Source organism: Sturnira hondurensis, unplaced genomic scaffold (assembly GCF_014824575.4).
Source record: "Sturnira hondurensis isolate 20B ecotype Veracruz unplaced genomic scaffold, ASM1482457v3 Scaffold0001813, whole genome shotgun sequence".
In the NCBI taxonomy this organism is placed as follows: domain Eukaryota; kingdom Metazoa; phylum Chordata; class Mammalia; order Chiroptera; family Phyllostomidae; genus Sturnira; species Sturnira hondurensis.
Genome location: NW_028074444.1, coordinates 846,143 through 869,024, shown reverse-complemented (window position 1 = coordinate 869,024; position 22,882 = coordinate 846,143). Strand labels below are relative to the sequence as shown.

The 22,882-nt window shown below is 35.8% G+C and overlaps 1 protein-coding gene across 1 annotated transcript in view; it reads left to right on the top strand.

Annotated features, from left to right (window-relative positions):
- Nucleotides 1–22,882, top strand: part of SPTLC3 (serine palmitoyltransferase long chain base subunit 3) — a 141,538-nt gene that overhangs the window by 44,007 nt on the left and 74,649 nt on the right. Inside the window, exons 3-4 of the mRNA XM_037031364.1 lie at nucleotides 7,033–7,187; nucleotides 7,795–7,943. Coding sequence (XP_036887259.1) covers nucleotides 7,033–7,187; nucleotides 7,795–7,943 — 304 coding nt within the window. The remainder of the gene's footprint in view (nucleotides 1–7,032; nucleotides 7,188–7,794; nucleotides 7,944–22,882) is intronic.

The window sequence follows — 22,882 nt, the reverse complement described above, 5'->3', positions numbered from 1 at the left end:
GAAATGTGTATTAATGTCTTCTGTGATTGTAGATTTGTTAGTTTTTTTCTTACGCATTTCAATTTAACTGTCACACACTTGAAAGTCCATGGCTCTTATAGTCCTTGGTGGATTTTTTTCTTTTATTGTGCTTTTATCTTGTACTTTATTTTGCCTGACAGGTACATCTGCTTTTTTGTCAACAGCCATCTCTTCATTTTTTGTCTTCATCATTTTCAGAAAATGTGTCTCTCATATAAGTGACATACAGGTTTATTTGTCAAACAAATGTGAAAGTTTCTGTATTTTAATAAGAATTTACAATTACTTACTTGAACCATATGAAACTGATGTTTGTATAGGCCAAAACGTCAAACATTGGCAACTCCCTATAGTTAAACCTAATATTTTAATTTCTCATGTGTTTAAACTTATTCCTGCTATCTATATTTGACATTCACATTTTTGTTGTTTATTTACTTTTAATTTTAACTATTTCTTCTTTTGTGCCGTTAATACCTTTTAGTGAGTTTCATTTTTCTGCATTTTTCTCCTTGTCACTGTTAGGAAGCTCTATATAATATTTCCCCAACTATTTTTGATTATTCTTCTTGAATATTTAATACATACATTTAGAATCTAGATATCATTATTCAGTAACCAGAGTCTCCCCCTACCAGAAGAAAGATTTAACAAACTTTCATTTTCTTTTTCCTGGACAACCATTCTCCAGGTTGTCATTTATTTATTAATTTTAGTTTCTGTTTCTTCATACTACATAAATAAAACTGCTCAGGCTAACCAACATTTTATCAGTGCCTTCATTCACTTTTTTTCCTGGCATCTCTTGTCTTCCTTTTTAGTTGTTTCATTGTTTATTTTGTTGAGGTGTACACTTAATTATTATAGAAAAGTCCTGTGGGAATTAAACTCATGACTTCTTTTAGATATTGAACATTTTTATTTGGCTTCTCATTTGATTGCTGGCTTGGAGAAGAGTACAAGATTTTAAGTTTAAGATAATTTACCCACAAATATTTCCCACAACTTCTACCTAAGGAAAGTCTGAAGCTATCTAATTCTTGTTTCATTGTATATAAACTGCCTTTCCCCCTTTTATGAATACTTTTGAGATTATTCCCTTAATCCTTAAAGATCTGAAGTTTTACAGGATTTATAATGATTTTGGTTTTACTTACTGTTCCATTCTTTCCTAATAGATCATTTACATTTTCTTCTTCTTTGGAATTTTTCTCCTCCTCCTTCTCCACCTACTTCTTCTTCACCTTTTTCTCCTCTTCTTTCTTCAATCTTGTAAGCCCTATTAGCGCTTGTCCTTCATATCTCTTGATTTTTTGTTCATATTTTCATTTATCTGATTTTTCTCAATAATTCCTAAAAATTAGTCAGGTTATTATTCTAATTTATTCACTTGTTTTTCAGATGTGTTAATTATATTTTTAAATATTTTATTTTTTTAAAGAATACATTGTTTTGTTGTATCTCTATAAAGATGTCACATACTTGTATATACACATATATAAATAATTCTTCCTTTTGCTCTATTGCTTTTCTCTAGATGTTAACTTTTATGCCTGTTGAATTTGGTGCCTCTTGCACTAGTTTTCCTTAAGTAGTCATGACACTTTGTTTTATGCTCATTTTTGTATTTAGAATTCTTACTTGCCCATATGTTCACCTGTCTTGAATGACTGTAGAAAGAAATAGAATGAATTGCCAGGAACAGTAGCTTGTATTCTTGCTGTGTGGGCTCCCCACACTGGGGCACTGCTCCTCTGTTCAGCTCTTTTCCCCACCACAATGCTTTGCCCTGCTTAATAACTCAGTACACGGAGGACAAAGAGATCTACCTACCCAGTTATTCACCCTGAGTATCAACTTCTTCCAGGTACTGACTCATACCTTGAAGTTCCCCTGCAGATAGCTTATATCCATACCAGTCTTCTCTGAAAATGTTTTAGACCTATAGTTTGTTATGGTTTTATTTCTCCACTGATCAGATCTTATTTATTTTCTATATTTTGTGACTTCAATATTTCTGAATTATGATACTCTTGACTATCTTTCAGGCATTTATGAATTTATTTTCATTTTAAATTCATATTTTGTCATTTCACAGGACTTTTAGATGAGTAATAGAATACACATATAAGCACTGAGTCCACCGTGTTTACTCAACCTTCCTCTAATTTTTTAATAAGAAAAATTAAAGTTAGCCATTTTTCTTTGTGTTTCTCATACTTCAAAGGAGTATTTATAATATAACTACACTTTTCTTAAAAAAGGAAAATACAAACATATTTTATTCTTATTCTGAACTCAACCTTGGTAAGAGAAACAGCTATTTCCCAAAAGGAAATAATGGTATAAAATTAAATATTGGGTGAGACCAGAAGTGTCAATGTAGAAACAAATGAATAATGGTGCTTGATAATGATACTTTCTCTCTCTCCAAATCCATGATTCTATTGCTATTGAATGGGCATGTAGTTAAGTCAAATAAGAAGGAATATGCTTCCAAATTGTCTAATGTTTTCTACAATGGGCTACAGATATGTCCTCTTTACTTCCTTACAAACACCTAGCCCTGCAGCATGATCTACTGAAAGGAGCATCAGTTTTACAACAAAATACAATTCCCAATTTGTCCACTCAAATTTTCTGCCTTCCCATTAATTATACATGAACTTGAATAGTAATTCCTGTAACACTTGGAAAATTATGAAGTGCCTTACAAGCCTAAAGGTAGAAAACTTGTTGTAGTGCAGAAGAAACAAGCCGTTTTCATAGTTGCATATTTAGGTTTTGCTGTTTAGCTGATTCCTTCTGCATCCTACCACTAAAATGATTGTGTCCTTATAGCCTGAGATGTACTCTCACATCTAGTCATTTGTGTCAGGAAGAAAAATAAAGAGTGAATAGGTCAAATTACAAGTTGAATCTACAGATGGATAAATATATCGCAAAGCTACTGCAATGTTATCCTATTGCAATGCTTGTTTTTGCAATATCTAGTCCAGTTTCATTTTCTGGTATGCTTAAAATGCTGTGGGAGGCTTAACTGAGACCAGAGGACATTGACCTTTGCAAGGCGTTGATTGTTCCCAAACAAACCTCACTGATGCTCAAAGGAATGGGGTGAGGTGACAACACACCCATACAGTGGTTGGAAGCCTCACAGGTGCAGAGGAAGAGGAGGAGGAGGTGCCAAAGGCTAAGCAGTTTTCCCTCCACCAGATCTTGAGTTGTTTTTTTTTTTTTAGTTGCCTTCAGAAACTTCTTTTTTATTTTTTTATTTTTTTATATAATTTTTATTTAATTCTTGTTCAAGTACAGGTTTCTGTCTTATATTCCCAATCCTGCCTGCCCCCCGCCCCATGCTCCCCGCCTCCCTCCCCTTTCCACCCCCCACCCTTAGTAATTGTCCATGTGTCCTTTATACTTGTTCATGTGAGTCCATCCCATTTTCCCCTATGATTCTCTCCCCTCTCCCCTCTGGACCCTGTCAGCCTGTTCCATATTTGAGTGTCATTGGTCGTATTTTGCTTGCTTGTTTGGTTTGTTTAGATTCCTGTTAACGGTGAGATCATATAGACAAGCAACCAGATCTTGAGTTTTAATTGGGTTTCCAAGCTCAATTATGCCTCTCATGTAGACTGCCAAGCTTGATTTTCAGATCTGGGCTAGGGCACATACCACCCACAAAGAAATGGCTCTCTGTGGAAAAAAAGGACAAATCATCCCTTTGAAAGAGAAGCTTTAAGCATTTCATTAATAAAAGTTCTTTTAAATGTAAAGATCATTTCCTAGCAGAAAGTTTTCTTTTGTCTTGCAGAATTGTTTATAGTCCTTGTATTTTGCCCTCAGATCATTTATCCCAATTAAGAGCTAGCTTCTGGTCCTGGCTGGTGTAGCTCAGTGGATTGAGCACGGGCCTGTGAAACAAAGAGTCGATGGTTCGATTCCCAGTCAGGGCACATGCCTGGGTTGCAGGCCAGGTCCCTATTAAGGGACACATGAGAGGCAACCACACGTTGATTCTCTCCCACTCTTTCTCCTTCCCTTCCCCTCTCTCTAAAAATAAATAAATAAAATATTTTTTTTTTAAAAAGAGCTAGCTTCTGGTTTCCTCATACATACAAATTTTGGATCTCTGAGCAAGAAGCTAGAGGAGTTTGGCAACATGGAGTATTTTCTTACCTCCCTTCTGGGGACATGATGGTTTATCTTTATAAGTCATGAATGATGGGAAGCCCCAAGTTGTTTCCTCAAGTCAACAGCAAGTTCCTTATGGTGATTGGGCACTCCTCCATAGTCCAGTGATCTCTTTGCCTTAATTTTCCACAATGTAGGTTATTTTTTGTCATTGCTGGTGTCTCAGAGGGAAGCTTAAGGAAGCTTGGACAAGTTAGGGCAGATGCCAGCCTGAGGTTCCCCTCAGGGGAACAACTGAGAACTGAGACAAAGTGACAACTGAGAAAGTGGTTGAAGTGAGAGGTTGGTCTGAGTTCAAGTCACTTTTCTAGATCTGTTTTCTTCACTGGACAAGTGAATATTTGAACTCTTTGATTTCCATGACCCCTCTTCCCTGATATCATGTGCATCTTGTGGTTCCATGTCTGAAATTAATTTTGTTTTAATTTTGAATAGATAATGTTTTGATTCTTTTGTACTTAATATCAACTGTTTTCCTTAATCAACTGTTATGGTCTCTCCTAAACCAACTTTAATCTTATTTTGAGTAAAATGTCTCATGAAATCTAAAACCATAATTTCATTCAAAGTCCAGAAATATTACTTAAAGATCTACTTGTCTATTTCCTCTAGATAGAATGAGTTTATATGATATAGTTCAAATAAGAAATTTAAAAAATTAGAAATAAAAGGAACAACACTTGGGGGTGGATATAGCATAGTCTGCAGGTCAGCAAATAGTCTGTAAAAATGTTATTAAATCAAGGAGGAAATATTTTGGAAAAGATTTTTCTGGAATTACACACAATCTCCTTTTCTCTCAAAAATATGTCCACTTCCCTATTAGAACATAAAAGAGTATAATTGATTACCACAACCTTGTAGATTTCAATCATAATAAAATTTACATCAGGATACTTAGCTATTTGAGAACAAATGTAGTTGGTTTGAGATTTTCAACTTACAGACATGACTATTATAGTAGCCCAGTCATCCTTCAAATTCGCAAGTTCACATGATTGGCCTAGTATGTGGTGATGAACATTCTGTCTTATAATCAAAATTTTATAATCAAAGCCAGAAATGATTCAATTGTCACTGAAAAAACAAAGGGTGAAGTGACCAAAAAAAGATCATGAGTTGGATGTAGTCACCAGCCATTAAAACCTGCAGATTCTATATCTTTTCCTCTGGAATGGACTAGTCAGGAGATGACTGGACCAACCAGTAGCACCAGATCTTCCACAAAACTTTTCCCCCATGCTTCTCCTGTTCTCTCAGGAAACTAGCTCTCTTTTCCCCTTTGTAAGGGAAAAGAGAACAAAGAGTTAAAAGAGGATGAGCAGGTGGATAGAAAAGCTTATTTCCAATTATTCAGTAGCTCCTTCATCACTTCTAGGGTAACGTGTGAGTTCTTCATTTGTTCACTTAAGGCTCCCAATTTTTGTACCAGCTGACATTAAAGACTCACTCACACCACAGGGAATAGCAGGGGATAGGACCAGAAAGGCAACAGGGAGCCAGACCCTGCCTTTGACTCCCAGTGAGGTGGGAGCCATTATATGTTCTGAGGGAAAAGCAACAAGATCTGCCTTATGTGCTATTCAATTACCAGGCATTTGGTCCTGTCCACAGGTCTACAGGGACATGTTGTCCATGCCAGATGTCCTTAACATTTGGTCCTGTCCAAAACATTCATGCCTAGAAAACATCCCTCAGAAAAAACAGCCCATAACATTTATTACTACTTTTACTTTATCAGGTTCATGCATAAAAAACACTATCACATTTTATTGGTCCAATAATTGTGTTGTAGCTGTATTGCAAATAATAACCTGTCTCACCTCAGTAGCCTAGCTGGTAGTGACACATGAGATGAAGTAGATGGGTTGGTTTAGACCAAATGTCTCCATGGACATTTGGTACATGACCAAATGTCCTGCAAGCATTTTCTTCTTACTCGTTCTTCTCAAATGCATCCTACATTTCCAGCACAGAGACCCATTCACCCTGACAGAGTCCAAACATTTCTGCCAATGGCAATCACATTCTACCTTTGGTGTCCCTCCTACATAAAACTGCCTTGTTTCCTCCAACAAGATGTGCCCCTCCCTCTAGCTCTAGTCTTAGTAATGCCAAAAGTCCTTGGCTTAGGCCTACGTTTTGCATTTTCTGCCTTGTACTATTAGGAGTTAGATGACAACAATAGATATGTTTGCTTCAAGCCTCAGCAGAACTGCAAATCCCTCAGGCTTGGATTATATTTTATACAGCAAAACAGTGCTATTATTTCAACTGTGAGAGAATCCAGGTACCTTCACAAACTTAACTCATTTTCTAGGCCCTTGACTATATGAGAGCCATACACCTGCCAACAATTTTGCCAACAGGTCCAAAGTTCAAATCCACCCACATTTCTACATCCACAATGAGTGGGAATATTCATGTTTTAAAAAGTTAAGACAAAATTATCATCCAACCTGTTTCTTCCAACTAAATTGCTTTAAACATAAAAACCTATTGTCACTCTTCAGATAAAATTTTGTAGGGATTCATTGTCTCCACACATTTTGAGAGTAGTTTTATACTGCTCTGTCATCTTTGTTACCTAATTTGCTACATTTGTCTACTTTCCCCACTAAAATGTGAGTTCTTTGGGCATGGAGTCCTCCTAGAGTTATGTATGGACCCTACCCATCCCCTTAGCCACAAACCCTTGCTCAGAAACTGTTTGCATATGGAATATTTGCATGGTTCTTCCAGGGCTTCTAGCCTTCACTTACAAATGAGATACAAAAAGCAGTGGACAAAAGGTAAACTTCTGCTACTATTTTACAGGACTTTGTGCCGCTGTATCAAAACTTTGAGAATTTTTACACACGGAACCTTTACATGAGAATCAGAGACAACTGGAACCGGCCCATTTGCAGTGCCCCAGGGCCCCTGTTCGACGTGATGGAGAGGGTGTCCGATGACTACAACTGGACATTTAGGTGAGGCAGCCACCTTGGTTGAAGGAAAATCCTTTCAAGGAGATCTTGTTGTGGATATCAGATTACAGATCTGAAAAATCAAAGCTTGGAAGCAACTGGTCTCCCATCATTTAACCTGTTGCAAACCTCCTATGCTAGTGGGGGAAGTCATAGTAATTATGCAGCCAAAGTGGCTTGTTTATATGCAGTTTAAGTGAAACCCCAGACAGTGCAGGGTACACAGAGCCAGTAAGGAAAAGCCCTTCTTAGTTTTATTGGCAAATTATACCCTCCCACTTCTTGCTGAAAGAGACAGGGATGGTTTGTGTTTTTCTTCTTTAGAAAGTTCTTGCTGGGATTTAAATCAGAGCACAGGTGTCGTGAAAGCAAGTGCTCAAGGCAAATCAGAGCTAAATAATATTGCATGGCTGGGATACCTTTTTGTAATACTCTATCCAGCTTCCTCATGGGGGTACTTTCCACTAAGAGCAAACCATTTGGGGGTAATAAGTCTATAAGAAAATATATGATTTGGACCACACCCAAGCTCTCTTTGGGGGAGTCTTTTTGGGGCACTAGGATGATAAGAAATGATAAAGCCCCATGTGCTCACCTGTCCTCGCTGCAGGTTCACTGGAAGAATCATCAAAGATGTCATCAACATGGGCTCCTATAACTTCCTTGGCCTGGCATCCAGGTACGATGAAACTATGAAGACAGTGAAGGATGTTTTAGAGGTGTATGGTGTAGGTGTAGCCAGTACCAGCCATGAAATGGGTATGTATGTTCATTATTTTGAAATTTTGTCTAGTTGGGTCTGAGATTCTATGTGGCTACTTCTCAAATCTAGATCATATGTAGACTGTGTGCCTCAAAAAGCTGTTATAAAATGCAAAAAGGAGAAGGTATGTGAAAGTCTTTATGAAAATTTCACATGTTATACTCTCACCAAATAGTTGATTAATTACAAATTTTAGTTCTTCAGAATATACTATACATGTTACCTGTTTTTTATCTTCTTTTTCTTAGATAAGTCCCTTTAACATTTCATAAAATAAGGGCTTAGTGATGATAAAGTCCTTTAACTTGACCTGATCTGAGAAGCGCTTTATCTGCCCTTCCATTCTAAATGAAAGCTTTGCTGGATAGAGCAATCTTGGATGTAGGTGTTTGGATTTCATGACTTGGAATACTTCTTTCCAGCCCCTTCTTGCCTGTAAGGTCTCTTTTGAGAAATCAGCTGACAGTCTGATGGGAACTTCTTTGTAGGTAACTGTCTCCTTATCTCTTGCTGCTTAGTAAAATGACATCGAACTCACAATTATTAACCACCACACCTAAAACAAAAACAAAAACAAACAAAGCAAACAATTAGAACAGGAACAGACTCACAGAAATGGAGATCATGTAGAAGGTTAGCAACAGGGAAGTGGGAGGAGGAGAGAGGGAGGAAGGTACAGAGAATAAGTAGCCTATGGTAGGTAGAAAATATGCAGGGGGAGGGCGAGAATAGTATGGGAAATGTAGAAGCTAGAGAACTTAAGACACTTGGACATAAAGGGGGAGAATGTGGGTGAGAGAGGGTGTGCAGGGTGGAGGGGAATGAAGGGGAGAAATGGAACAACTGCAATAATGTAATCAATAAAATATATTTTTTAAAAAATATTAAAATGTATCATTCCTGACCATTATTGTCTAAAATAACAATTATGGTCTCTTTGCCTGGTACCTTTCTTTTTCTCTTTTAAAACAGCTTTATTAAGGTACAATGATACTCAAAAACTGTACTTATTTTATATATACAGTTTACTGAGTTTGCACATAGGCACACACCCATGAAACCATCTCCACAATCATGGTAGTAAACATATTTATCACCTCAGAAAATTTCTTCATGTTCCCCGTTTTTGTGGAAAGAGTACTTAGCTTGAGATTCAACTTTTAAACAAATTCTTACATTCACAATAAAGTACTATTAACTACAGGCACTATGTTGTACAGAGGATATTTAGAATTTACTCACTTGCATAGCTGAAGCTTTCTACCCATTAAAGTGACTTCTCATTTAGATTTGGCTTTTCTCCCACTTTTCTGAATGACATCCATCATTGATCTTGCATTTATATTTGTGTATTGCCTATCTCTGCTTCTAAAGCATAAGCTTCTGAAGGAAAGAAGTGGCCTGTTGACTGTTGGGTTGAACGAATGAATAAACGAATGAATGAGGAGTACCATAAGTAGGAAAGGTAGAACAAACTGCTTATTTATTTCTTTCTTACCTGAAACTCTCTCTTATTAAGAGGAGGGAAATCAGAGAGAAGGAAACTACCATGCTACCTCAGGGAGGAAGAGTGATGAGTGCTTCCCCCTGTATAGTTCTTTGCTATCCCTGGCACATGGTTTTTTTTTATATGTGATCTTGTTTGTTCCTCACAAAAATCCTGTACTGTAGTAGCCAGCATAATTGGTGTTATCCCCATTTTCTACTATAAGCAGTTTTCCATCCAGGATAATATATGCAGGTCACCCAGATCAGTTTTAAGACTAAGAATCATAAATATGCTAAAAAGAGATTTAGTGAAATATGAGTCACAATTTAGGTAACCAGTAGGAACAAGGTCTCTGAAAACATGTAATTATTTAGATATGTGCAATAAACAATCAGTCAAATTGAACAGAGTAAATTTTTTATTCAAGTAACCAGTAAATATTTAGCTAAAGCTCTAGAATGTATAAGTGGTTGCCCAAATTTTTGAAGAAAGACATCTTTCTTATCTTCATTTGAGACATGAGGGCTGGAGGTATGAAAAGAAGGTTCTACTTCAGTTGAACTGGGTTGCACACAATGCCCCACTTGACAATGGGGCAGAGATTAGAAGATCCCTGGTCATAAGAGACATAGAGTCAGTATCATTTGGGGATGTTTCCTCTGGTGGTAGTGACACCCGACACCAGGACTATTAACAAACCAGACAGAAAACACATTCCGGAGTATGAGGAACCCTACCCTTAACTTACTGAGGCAGAACACTCCCCCATCACAGCCCACAGAAGGTGAAGAGCTGCAGAGCAGGAGCTTGACACAGGCAATGGTTTTCTTCCAGTAGAAGCCACATGTGGAATACGGGTCCCTGATTTTGCAGGCTCAACAAACCCAGAGAACCAAGCAGAGATGAAGATCCTAGTTAGGACTGCCTGCAGCCTCAGTTCTCTCCTTTCCTACTCACCCTTCTAAAAAGGTCGGCTTTTAATACTTACCTGCTTCATTGAGCTCTCCAGCTCAAGCTCTAGGAAGACTTTAACAGTTTTCAAGTAAACAGTGAGAAAGCCAAACAGAAGCTACCCACACTAATTTTAGGCAAATAAAAAGACTAAAAACAGGATATAAACAATCCAAAGTAAATAAGTAAATAGGGTACATTTAAAATAATTTTGCACCAAAAATGTTAACCTCAACATAACATGGAAGAATTAGTAACATAATCTTGAATGCCATTTATTTCAAAAAATATAAGTAACTTTAGAAAAACTTAAATTATATAGTCTTAAGAAAATGCTTAATAGTGACAGTGGATTGACAATGAAAAATTAAGGCTACAGAGACTTAATTTTTAGTAACCTAATAACTCCTTGAAGAACCAAAAGTAAAATTTAAGAGTGTTTAATAACTTAAAAATATTTCCAATAGCTTTAAAAAATAGTTTCCAATGTCTTAGGGAAAAACAACATCAAAATTATGTTACAAAATAGGAAAATTAAGCAAAAATAAAGATCTAGATGAAATATTTAAAACATAATAAAGGGATAGAAGACCACACATATTATTTTGACAAAAAAATGTGTAACTAGAACATATTTACCTATTGAAAGAAAAGAACTAAGATTTAACCAAAAACCTAAATTTAACCATGTGCTATAATTGAACAAATACAATGAAATTGAAGTTATTCCAAAGGACAAGAGTAGAAAGATAGGTCCTAACCAGGTATCTGGTTCCCACCTTCCTTCTGCAACCACCAGCAAAAGACCTCAGTGCCCAAGAGGGAGGTCAATTTAGTGGAAGGAGCCACAAAGGAGTCCAAGAGTAAGGTTTTTTTCCAAATCTGTACCTGTAAATGTTCACACTAAGCCCAAAATATACTGGAAACAATACACTTCAAGACAGATATTACAGAATTGCAAGTGCTATATTTAAGAACCAAAATGATGTTTACTCTTCATTTTGGGGTACAACTAAAAATAATGGAATACAGAATTAAGGGAGGCTTTGACTCTCTTCTCAGTCAATATAACAATCCACAGGCTGATGGCGCTGGGAGGGCTGTGCATTATTTGTATTGTGAGTATGAGGCAAAGTGAAATGGCAATTTGGAGTCATAAGCAAGCACTTAAAATGGCTATTTTATTTTATTTTTCCCCCCACAGGTGAATTCTACCAAACATTTATTTTTTTAATTTATTTTTATTTTTATTTTTTTAATTTATTTAATTCTTATTCAAGTACAGTTTTGTTTTATATTCCCTGCCCTGCCCGCCCCAGTGCTCCCACCTCCCTCCCATTACCACCCCCCACCTTAATTATTGTTCATGTGTCCTTGATACTTATTCATGTGAGATATTTTAAATTTATATCTTCTATACTCATGTTGTTTTTTGTTAGAATCGTCCCTGATCAAGGCTGTCTCCTTCAAATTGTGTGTATGCCATGTGTGACATCTTTGGTAATTACAAGGTAGCTTATCCTAATAACTTGGTTAATGTGCTGTGAAAGATTAGAAATTGTTGAGGGTTTTGTTTGTGTGTATGTGTGTAACATTGTGTTGTGAATTCCTAAATTCTAGAGTGAACACTTTATCAAAAGTTGTAGAGACTGATACTCAGTATTCTCTTTTTAAGGTGACTTGCCTTCATATTTTTAGTTGGAAAGTCACTAGAATAACTACAGATTCTAAAACACAGATCTTTAGACTCTCAGCACTGGGATTGAGAAGTATATACAAATTATTCATAATGTCTGAGTATTAACATCAAATGATAATCAGTAATATCTCTATTATGTAAGATATTACCACATTGATCTTTGAATTTCTTTATCTGAAAGAACTATTTAATTTTTCTGTATGTGGAAGATGTTTATTTGAATATATTGGTTTAAAGATGAAAGACATAGTGCAGCAACCATGAGCAAAGTGTTAAATGCATAATTGCTTGTTTTTCTTGCGTATGAATTAAGCTTAAGTAAATAAGAAGCTGAAACTTAAAAACAAATAATCAACAGCCTAAATGTGTGGTGCAAATGGGAATAAGAAAGAAAGCAGAAGTTAAGCTTAAGTTATTAATTATTAAATATATTCACCCTAGAAAAATTATACAGAGAGCCCATAATGAAGATAGATATAACTCCTATATCCTCTATACATCAAGTAACACAGCAGAGATAAACATAGCTGTTTATTTTTTTATATGACTGGAAATTAGTAGGATAATGAATATGGGAGGCTCTGAAAATCATGTGGCTCAATTTAATACTTCACAAGCTGATCATAAATAAGGCAAGAAAAATAAAAAAATGAAATAGTGATAGGAGATCACAAAATACCTCCTAGTCCTTGAAAAATAAAGAGGAGAAGACAATAAACAAAGACATAGAGGACATTAACAATGTAATTATTGAATTTAGTTTAATATTAAAAATATATTAAATGCTGAACCTTGGAACATATTATTGGTATACTGCATCTTTTTAAATAATCACTGAATTTTAGTCAACATTTACTATAAACTATGCCACAAAGAGAACCTCATTAAATTTCAAAAAGTGGAATCTATATGAGTTATTGGATTTTTGGGTCAGAGTGAAATAAAGCTAAAAATTAATAACAAAATTAGAAACAAACACTTTTGAAATCATCAATTGAAAGATTTAAGAGGCCTTTTCTAAGAGGCCCTTAAATCAAAAAGGGAATAAAATATACGGATATATCATGTTTAGAAACTAACAGCTATGGAAACCACATGGGATCCAGGTAGTTGTGAGTAGAGGAGTAGAGTAGAGGAGAGGTATGAGTAGAGGAGTAGAGGAGCAGGTATGTTCTTTATTAAAAAGAAAGATTGAAGCTAATAAGTTAATCATTCAGTGCAGTAAGAAATAAAAAGAAAGCAAAAATCTTAGATTATTAAAGATAAAAACACAAACTTAAGAATTAGAGAAGAATAATTACTGTTGGCTAAGTCATCTGTATGTTAATAAGTCACTTAGAGATGATTCTGTAAGCAGCCAAAGTTGGCAACCCCTGAGCTCACATACTCTGATCCAACAAGAATTTAATAAAAGGAAAATTATTAGGTAATATTACTTAGAAAAACATTATTATTAGCACTACAAATCCCACAGTGTATTCAAATAACAGGATAGCATGATCAATTAGTTATAGTCCAGAGGTGTCCAAACTTTGAGCATCTCTGAGCCACACTGGAAGAAGAGCTGTCTTGCGCCACACATGAAATACATTGCAACATGTAATCACATAAAAAATAATCTCACATTTTAGGTAAATTTATGATTTTATGTTGGGCCACATCCACAGCCATCCTGGGCTGCATCTGGCCCATGGGCTACAGAATCTAGTCAGTTACTTCAATAATAAGAATTTATAACACTGAAAGATCAAGAAAAAACATTATCTTGATAGATATTGCTAAAGCATTTATAAAATCTAGTATGCATTCCATATAAAAATTTTAATAGAATAAAAATAGGATATTCCTGAATGAAATAAAAAAATATCTACTTCAAACAAAGAGATTGTACTATGTTTTGCGATGAAACGCTAGAAGCTTTCACTTCAAAGTCAGGAAGAAGATGAACATGTGTTTATAATAACCCTCGGAAGTATACTAGACAATATAATTATTCATTTATTTTTCATTTTAAGTCAATAAATGTTTATTAATGACCACCATGTGACAGAGTAAGAAGTATATGTATAATAAAAGAAAAGGTAAACTAACCATTATCGGTACATGATCTGACTGTTCACCTCTCTGGCTTTCAAGCTATCACCTGTGAGTAGCACCGAGGACCTCTGAAGGAAGGGGCTTTTCTAGGAGCCACCATAGAGAGGAGAGGGAGTTGAGCAGGGGAGAGAGTTTTAGTCCAATTTCTTCTATTTGCCGTATGTAAACAACAAAACATTCACTAGAAATAACAAATATTCAATAAAGAATTAAATAAAGACTTCCATTAAAAAACAGCAAACACCTTGGTAATAAAATTATTTTGAAAATATTTAGAACCTATTTGAAGCAAATTCTAAAACTTTATTTAAAAAGCTTAAATGAAAATGTTAAAAAAAAACACACAGAGAGGTACCATATCCTTTGAAGGAAAAGACTTGGTATTGTAATTCTATCAATATTTCCCCAAATGAATATGTAAATTGAATACAATCTCATTGACTGAAATGGAGAGGGTAGGGGGTAGTCTAAACTGAAAGTCTAGAGACAGACACAACCTTCTATTTGTATATAGTAAGAACAATATTTCAAATCAGTTGGAAAATGATCATAATTAGTATTGTGATAACTTGACAATCATACAGGAGATAGGTTAGATTTCTACCTCACATTTTACTTCTAAGTAAATTTTAGCTAGGTAAATTGCAAATGTATTTGGAATTGAAATTAAAGAAAAACAAGAGTGACCACCATCAGAAATAACTATATAAATAAAATTGAAGTTGAATGAGTGAATGAACTGATGAATGAATGAACAAATGAGCAGAATAAAACTACTCAGACAATTCAAATGCAAAACGCACTTGTGTGGTGTGTTCCTTGTCAGTGCCTGGTTGGCATGTCAGATTGTGCTCCCTTGATGTGAGCAACACCTCTTTCTTAGGCTGTTTGAATTGCTGTGACAAAATACCATGGACTGGACTCATCCATGACAGAAGTTCACAGTTCTGGAGACTGAAATCCAAGTCAAGTTTCCAGCGTGGGTGGGGGCGGGCCCTTTTCTCTGTTACAAACTTCTCATTTTTCCTGACATGCATGGTCCAAGGGATGAGTTAGCCCTCTGGAGCCTCTCTTATACAGGCTATAATTTTATTTATGAGATCTTCATCCTCATGACTTAATCCTCCCAAAAGTCCTACCTCCTAATATTATCACCATGGGCATTAGATTTTCAACATATGAATTTTAGGGTTTGGGAAGGAACACAAACATTCAGACCATCGAAGCCTCTACTCTAGCTTATTACAACCACCCCTCACTGGTACAGCTCACAATGACCTCCAATTTTATCCAGGAGAACTCACCTCACTTGGCAGAATCCCTCTTAGGCGGAAGCAAGCCATTATAAATGACCTCCAGACTGACTGTATACCACTCAGGCCACCCTGGTTCATGGAACACCAGGACTGTTCCCTGTCACAGGAGAGCCAGCTTGCTTCCAATCCAACTGCCATTCACAACTGTTTTCCCATCAGATTTCTCAAGCTTAATCCAGGCAGTAATCTACTGTGCCCTACCTCTAAAATACCAGAGAGAGCACTCCCAGAAAATGTAAGGGGAAAGAGCCAACAAAAGGAAACATTTAAAGTTCCACACACAAAAACAATGACAACAAAGTTAAAAGTCAAAGACCAAAATTAGAAAAAGTTATTTCCAATGTATATGACAAAACATTAAACTTCTTAATATGTAAAGACAAATCAAAAGAAAAGGTCATTCCAATTTAAGAAATGGACCAAGATTTTGATAAACTTCAATACAGGCAAAACTGCAAAGTCAGAATAGTATGATGTTTCTCAACCTTTTTTTATTATCTTCTTCTCCCATGGTGTTTTAATAACACAGATATACGGCGCATCTGTTTATGTAGTACATGGATATTTGTGCTTTGTACATAAGTAGAGTAAGATATCCTGGCAAAAAAAAAAACAATTTTCAACCCTTTGGGAACAGTAACACCCCTACTGAGAATGCACAGAATAGTGGATACCTTTTGGGGGAGGTGAATGGTTAGAGTCACAAAGGGACTTCCCAGTTAGTGTTTATATTGTTTTTGATCATAATGCAGCTATATGTGTGTGTTCACTTTACAAAATTTCCATGAGCCATATACTTATAATTGTTTTCTTTTTCTGTGTGTATGTTGTAGTATAATAATTTTTTCATGACAAATTAGATCCAGCACACAAATGAGCAGAAAAAAGGAAATGTAAGTGGCCAAAGGGCCTGTAAAAACTTCTCTGCCCCATTCATAGTCAAAGAGTTATTGATACACAGTTACCACTTTTCACCTAATTGGCAAAAGTTAAATAATAATAATATCCTAACGGAGTGAAGAAAAGGGCATCCTTATATACCGCTGATAGAGTATATTGGAGGGCAATTTGAAAATGTATCAACAGCAAGGTATTGAACTCAGCAGTTCCATTTTGAGAAATTGTGCCTCAAAAATTTAAGAAAGTGATGAAAGGTATATAACAAAGAATAGCTATTGCAATGTGTTTAATATTATCATTATTTATAAATAAGTGAGTTTCCAGGAATATGAAATTAAATAGATCTACTTGGTATATTAATTAGTCATGTGAAATTACATTGTTATTATCTAGTCATGAAAATTTACAATGCAGTTGCTTTGCACCATGCTTGAGAGCAAAGGTTCTAGGATTAGGTTGCTTGGGTTCAAATCCTAATTATTACTTTAACTAACTAGGTCTTGAAATAAGCTATATGTCATGTCTCCCTAGTCCTCAATTTTCTTGCCTTTCAAATAGGAAATGCATTGTTAAAAGGATAAGACAAATTATAAAATAATACGTAAATTACAAAACCATTTTTTTAAAAATACATCAGTATATGCATTGATTGGAGGTTATATATTTTACTTGGTAGTACATTCTAATTTTTCCACAGTGAACTTGTATTTTGGGGGTTTCTTTTCTTAAAAGTCAACAAGAACCTAAAGTGAAGGCACCATCTTAAAAAATAGTTCTGGTATTTCCGAGATGTCATTGAATCAGACTGACCATAATTTTCAGTCTCCTGGGGAACCCTGCCACAGGTTGTATGGATTCTTTAGCTTGTCCAATGAACTCAAAAAGAGTCTGGAGGCTTTGGCTAAAAATAAATGATAAAGATTTATTTAAGAGTCTTAGGGTTTGCAAATTGAAAATGCAGTAGGAAATACCCAGAGTATTCTGCAAAAGAAAGAAAAGCTAAGGGTTCTTACAGCAAAAAAACAAAAACAAAAACAACATTCTTGAGAAGACTCAATCCTGCATTCTTAGCCTCTGGATTGATCCAAGATGGTAATCCTATAGATAACCAGTGGTCTAGATAATGGATATCTTGTGGTCTGAATAGGTGACCATTTTTTCCTTAGAGCTACAGGATAATCAGAGGGTTATCTGGGGATCTGATGTATATCCAGGCATTGACGCAGAAATGGAAAGTTCAAAAGTTTAAGTTCTCAGGCTAGTTAAAACAAGAATAGAATTGTATCCTCAAGCCTCAACCTACTTGATTCAGCATCTTAACAGTAATGACTCCTTTTTTATTTCTTTACTCTATTCCTGGAGCTTAAACTAGTGGTTCTCAAACTTTACCTCACATCAGAATCACCTGCATGGCACAGAAAAACGCATGTTGTTGTACCTACCTACAGAGTGTCCTATTCAGTCTGGAATAGGACCCAAGATTTTGCATTCCAACTGCGTTCCCAGGCAATATTGCTGCTTTAAGGACCACACTTTGGGAACCACTGAAAACTGTCTTAACCAAATTAGTCTAAACATTTTCAAGATGTATTTTACTTTGTTTTTTAAATATATTTTTTAGATTTTATTTACTTATCTTTAGAGGGTAAGGGAGGGAGAGAAGGAGAGAAATATCAATGTGTAGTTGCCTCTCATGAGTCCCCTGCTGGGAACTGGCGTGCAACCCAGGCATGTGCCCTGACTGGGAATCGAACCACGATCGTGTGGTTCTCAGGCCCGCGCTCAATCCACTGAGCTATGCCAGCCAGGGCAAGATGTATTTTACTTTGTGTGAAGTGAATACATAAATGCTTAGAAGATGGAGTCTATCAATAAGAACTGAAAACTAAGTTATAGACATCCCAGAAAATCAGTGAAGACAGCTGGTTTTGGTATCTGAACATAGCCCATCTGACACAAGTTGTCCAGATTTTCAAAATCAAGACAGGTTAAACTCAGGCAAACTAAAAGGAAGCTTTTGTTGTCTTTCCCCATCCCACCTTTATTCTACAAGGGTGTGCAGCAGATGTGTGGTAGCAGTACATTATTGGAGTATGTGTACTCTGTAAGCCCTTTGTGCAGCCGTAGCTTCGCCCAGCAACTATTTGTCAGAAGTTCACGTGTAGGAAAAGAGCTCATGGAGTGCCACAAGACTAACACTGTGCCAAGGAAAGCCCACCTCTACTTATACACATTTCTTTCTTGGAAAAGGAAAGCCTTATGTTTGATTCATTTCTTTAAGGAAACCCAAAGAGTATGCATGCCTAAAAACTATTTAATATTCCTTCAAACTATAATTTCAATTTCAAGAAGCAGCCTTCAGATATTTTCATCTTGAAAATATCAGAAAGGACACACTGACTTAGAAACCAGTGCAACTAAATATAGTAGGAAACTGTTTTCTCATTCTTGAGTTTCAGCTGTGATTTTCACATTATGTGTAATGTGCAAATTTGCTAAAATATCTCTTCTGTTTTTCAAAGTTTGAGAACATTGTCCTTAATCAGTAGATGGTTTGTCTCCCTCTTTATCTCCTAAACAAGTTCTCTGCTATCATTTAATTCAAATTATCAAGGCTCCTATGCTTTTCTCTTAGATATTTGTAGCTAGACCCAGGAAATATACAGTCTTGTTAACCTGAACTACTAAATAAGGAACCAACCTGAATTTGCAAAATGTTGAAATTAAATCCTATTTCAAATAAATATCAGCTCATGTCCTTCAAGTTCATACTAAAATGAGCAGAAATTTCTTTAGAGAAAGCAATTTTAAGTAACATTTTAAATTCGAACCAGTGCTATAAACATGTTTTAAAGCAGTAGATTCTGTTAAATAGGCTGTAAACTTCCCACCTCAGTTTTACCTTCTTAATTTGCACAGAAAAACCTTTCTTCATAAGCAGTGTCAGTTCTTCTCACACCAAATTATTGTCAAATCTGGTTAATGAGATTTCATTGCTTTTCTCTCAAGCCTTTTTATTTTCTTTTAAGGGTATAAATAAGGGGAAAGGGACTCTCAGAGGAATTGTTTGAGAATAAGAAAAGGAAAGTGTATCCTGGTTTCTGAAAGCCTTTCAGCAATTTCCTGATACCCTTTAGGGTTTTAACAAGATAATTGCCCTTCCCTGGACAATAGTAGAAATTACAGCCCAGCCAAATTTCAACTAGCAGGGATATTTTTGTAAGTGTAGAATTTGGCCCTGTAAATTCAACAAAGCCAAGCAAACATAACAATTCAACAAGATATGCCAACAATTTTCACAAGTATAATACCTGAGGTGACTGAACAAAGTTTTAACTCATGTAATTTTAGAATTTGTGGATCATCTACCACCTTCCCTCCAGCCAGGCAAACGCCATAAAATTATATACATGAAGTCTAGAGATTTGTTAATAGTCAATGTCCATGCAGTTACTAGGTTGAGAAGTCAAAACTAGACACTAGTTCTCTTGAGTCTCATTGAAGAGTTGTCTTCCCTACCCTATCCCCTACTGTTCATTGTTTAAACCAGAAGCAATCTACATCAGAGCTCACCAAACTGCCCCTGTTCCTGTATTGCCTGCAAATTACAAATATTTTTTACAGATTTAAGTAGCTTAAATATAAAAATAAGAATAGTATTTTGAAACATAAAATTATATGGAATTCAAATTTTAAGATCCATAAAGTTTCATTGCAACCCACCCATTTTTGCCATATTGTCTATGACTGCTTTTACTTTATAATCGCAGGCAAATCATTGCAGCAGAGACCAAATGGCCCACAAAACCCAAAATATTTTGTGTCTGTCACTCCAATCAAAGTTTGCTCATATAGATGAGTACTTGCCATCACAGCAACTTAGTAAAAAGAATCCTGTAGATTTAATATTATTGTCCAGGTTTCCTAATCCAATGCATATCAGCATACACCAAACTTTACTCTCCTTTACTTACTTTATTTAGACTAAAAATCCTGTTCCATCCAAATATACTAAGGGTAAAGATTAATTTCCATTGACATAGGCACTTGAGTATATCCTTGAAAGCCACTGATATCAACTTGAGGAAGACCAAGGATATTGTCAATATCGACTACTAACTTCCCACATTCAGGTGATGGTCTACGGTTATAGGAGCATTTGGGATGGCAAAAGTACTACTTGACAGAACTATGATACTTACCCATTTATTCTTTACCCTTTTTATAATGCAAAAGAGTTAGATGGTTGTATCATCAAAGCCATTTTTTGACATTCGTGTTCCTTCTAATGCACAGGACAAAACCTAGATATGACTTTTCACCTGGTGCTAACTAGCAGAATTAAGAAGCCAAGTTGCAGAGTCAAGGAGTTTATCAAAACTTCTATTTTTTCTACCTATTTTGTGTGTCTTTCCTACTCCTTCAGGGCAAAGACCTGTTTATATTTTCTTCAATTATACACCAGCTTGACACACTGTGTACTGTGATCATATTTTAGTAAACCAAGAAGGAGTATGATAAGCTATACAAATAAAAAGTGGGAACTGTAAGACTACACAGGAACCTATAAATTAATTTCAAATCCATGCTACCAGGTAGAACTTACCCATTTTTCATATACCATATCTAGATTTAATTCTCTGCTGTTTCATGGAAGTAAAATTGAGAAAGGATCATGAAATCACAACTGAGTGTTGACAAGGTCCCTAGTGTTTAATTTAACATCCTTTTATAAAAAAGCATACCAAAATCCAAAAGTCTCAATAACTTTCCCCATCACATAACTCATAAATGAAAAGGCCAGGTCATTCACAAACTCAAGTGTGAGAGAAGTGTCCAAGTTCTTTCAAATAAAAAGAAGTTAAAGTTAACTGTAAGCTCTCAATCTAGCCATTCCATTTTCAGTCCATGTTGGGGCTCCCATTCCTCAAGAGAGAGCAAACATGCAGAGGGGTCCAATCCACAGCCCACAGGCTTCATGCAGTCTAGGATGGATGTCAATGCGACCCAACACAAAGCATAAACTTACTTAAAACAGTATGAGGTTGCTTTTGTTTTCATTAGTGTTTATGTATTTAACATGGGGCCAAGACAATCCTTCTTCTTCCAGGGTGGCCCAGAGGTGCCAAAAGGTTGGACATCTGTGTTACGGTATTTGCAGCTTCCAAACACCAGGGCTGTCTCCACTGTCTTTGGTCTCCTGTTGAGAGGCCTGCTGTTTCAGTGAATACAATCCTTGTGGTCCAGCAGTCTAGATATTTTTGTCCCATGCTGCGGGCTGTGGCTTGGCTGGTGTGGATAGAAAGCCCAGTGTCCAGCATTCAAGCTACTCTTATGCATCTTGCAGCTTTCCCCAAGCTGCCGCAAAGAGATGCACATGGATCCATTGACCCCAGTCCTGATCAAATATCTCTTACCCTCTTTGCTTCTCAGATACCGTATTTTCTTTCTTTTGAGTACACCTAGTGTAACTCCTTCAATTTGGTTAAGCTTTTTTCAGAGACAGGAAGGAAGCGATTTTGACTGTAAGCCCTGTATCAAGAACCTCTCCAGAAACACAGGGCTAAATAGTTTCTGGCTACCTACAAAAAAAAAAAAAGCATGGAAGAAAAAGAGCTATTTAAGAAGAACATGTATAAGTTATTTCAATTGCCTTATGATTTTCTTAGCAATAAATCTTTATAAACATACAGGTTCTTAGGACCCCTTAGGCCAGACTGGGGACTGCACGGAACAGTGACAAAGAGTTCTTTCTCTAGAGTTGTACATGCTGAATCTGAATCTTGATTCTTGGCTTACTAACTGTGTAACCTTGGGGAAGTCTCAATCATTGAGGTCCTTATCTGTAAAATTGGGACAATAGCAGAACTACCCTCAAAAAGTTGTATGACATTTAGCTGAGATAATTCTGGAGGTATTTAGTATGGTAGGTTGACATGTCATTAAGTAGGTACCTGCACTTATTAGCTGTGACCTTTAGATAAGTGACACTACTTCTGTATGTATTTTCTCATTGATAAAATAAGAACAAGGGTGACTATTCCATAGAGTTTGTGCAGGTACGGCAATTAAATTAAATGATCATGGTACCTTAGGGGACACACATTATAAGTTGCTTCATTATACTTTCTTCTACTTGTTTTGTTTTAGGGGTTGGATTCAATAGTGACAGAATCAAATCTGAATTAGTTGTATACAATAGGTAATACTACTATATCAATGATAATAGTACTATAATTACATAATTTCTTGTTTTTAGGAATTATATGCTGAAATATTTAGGGGTAAGTGGGACATCATGATTGCAGTATACTGAGTAGTTCAGAAAAATTACATATATATGTAATATGTATATACATATATATGTGTATGCATTATTATATGATATATGTGCATACACAGAAGAGATATATTTAAGAAAATATAGTAAAATAATAGCATTTGGAAAATCTGAATGAAAAGTATCTAGAGATTATTGGTACT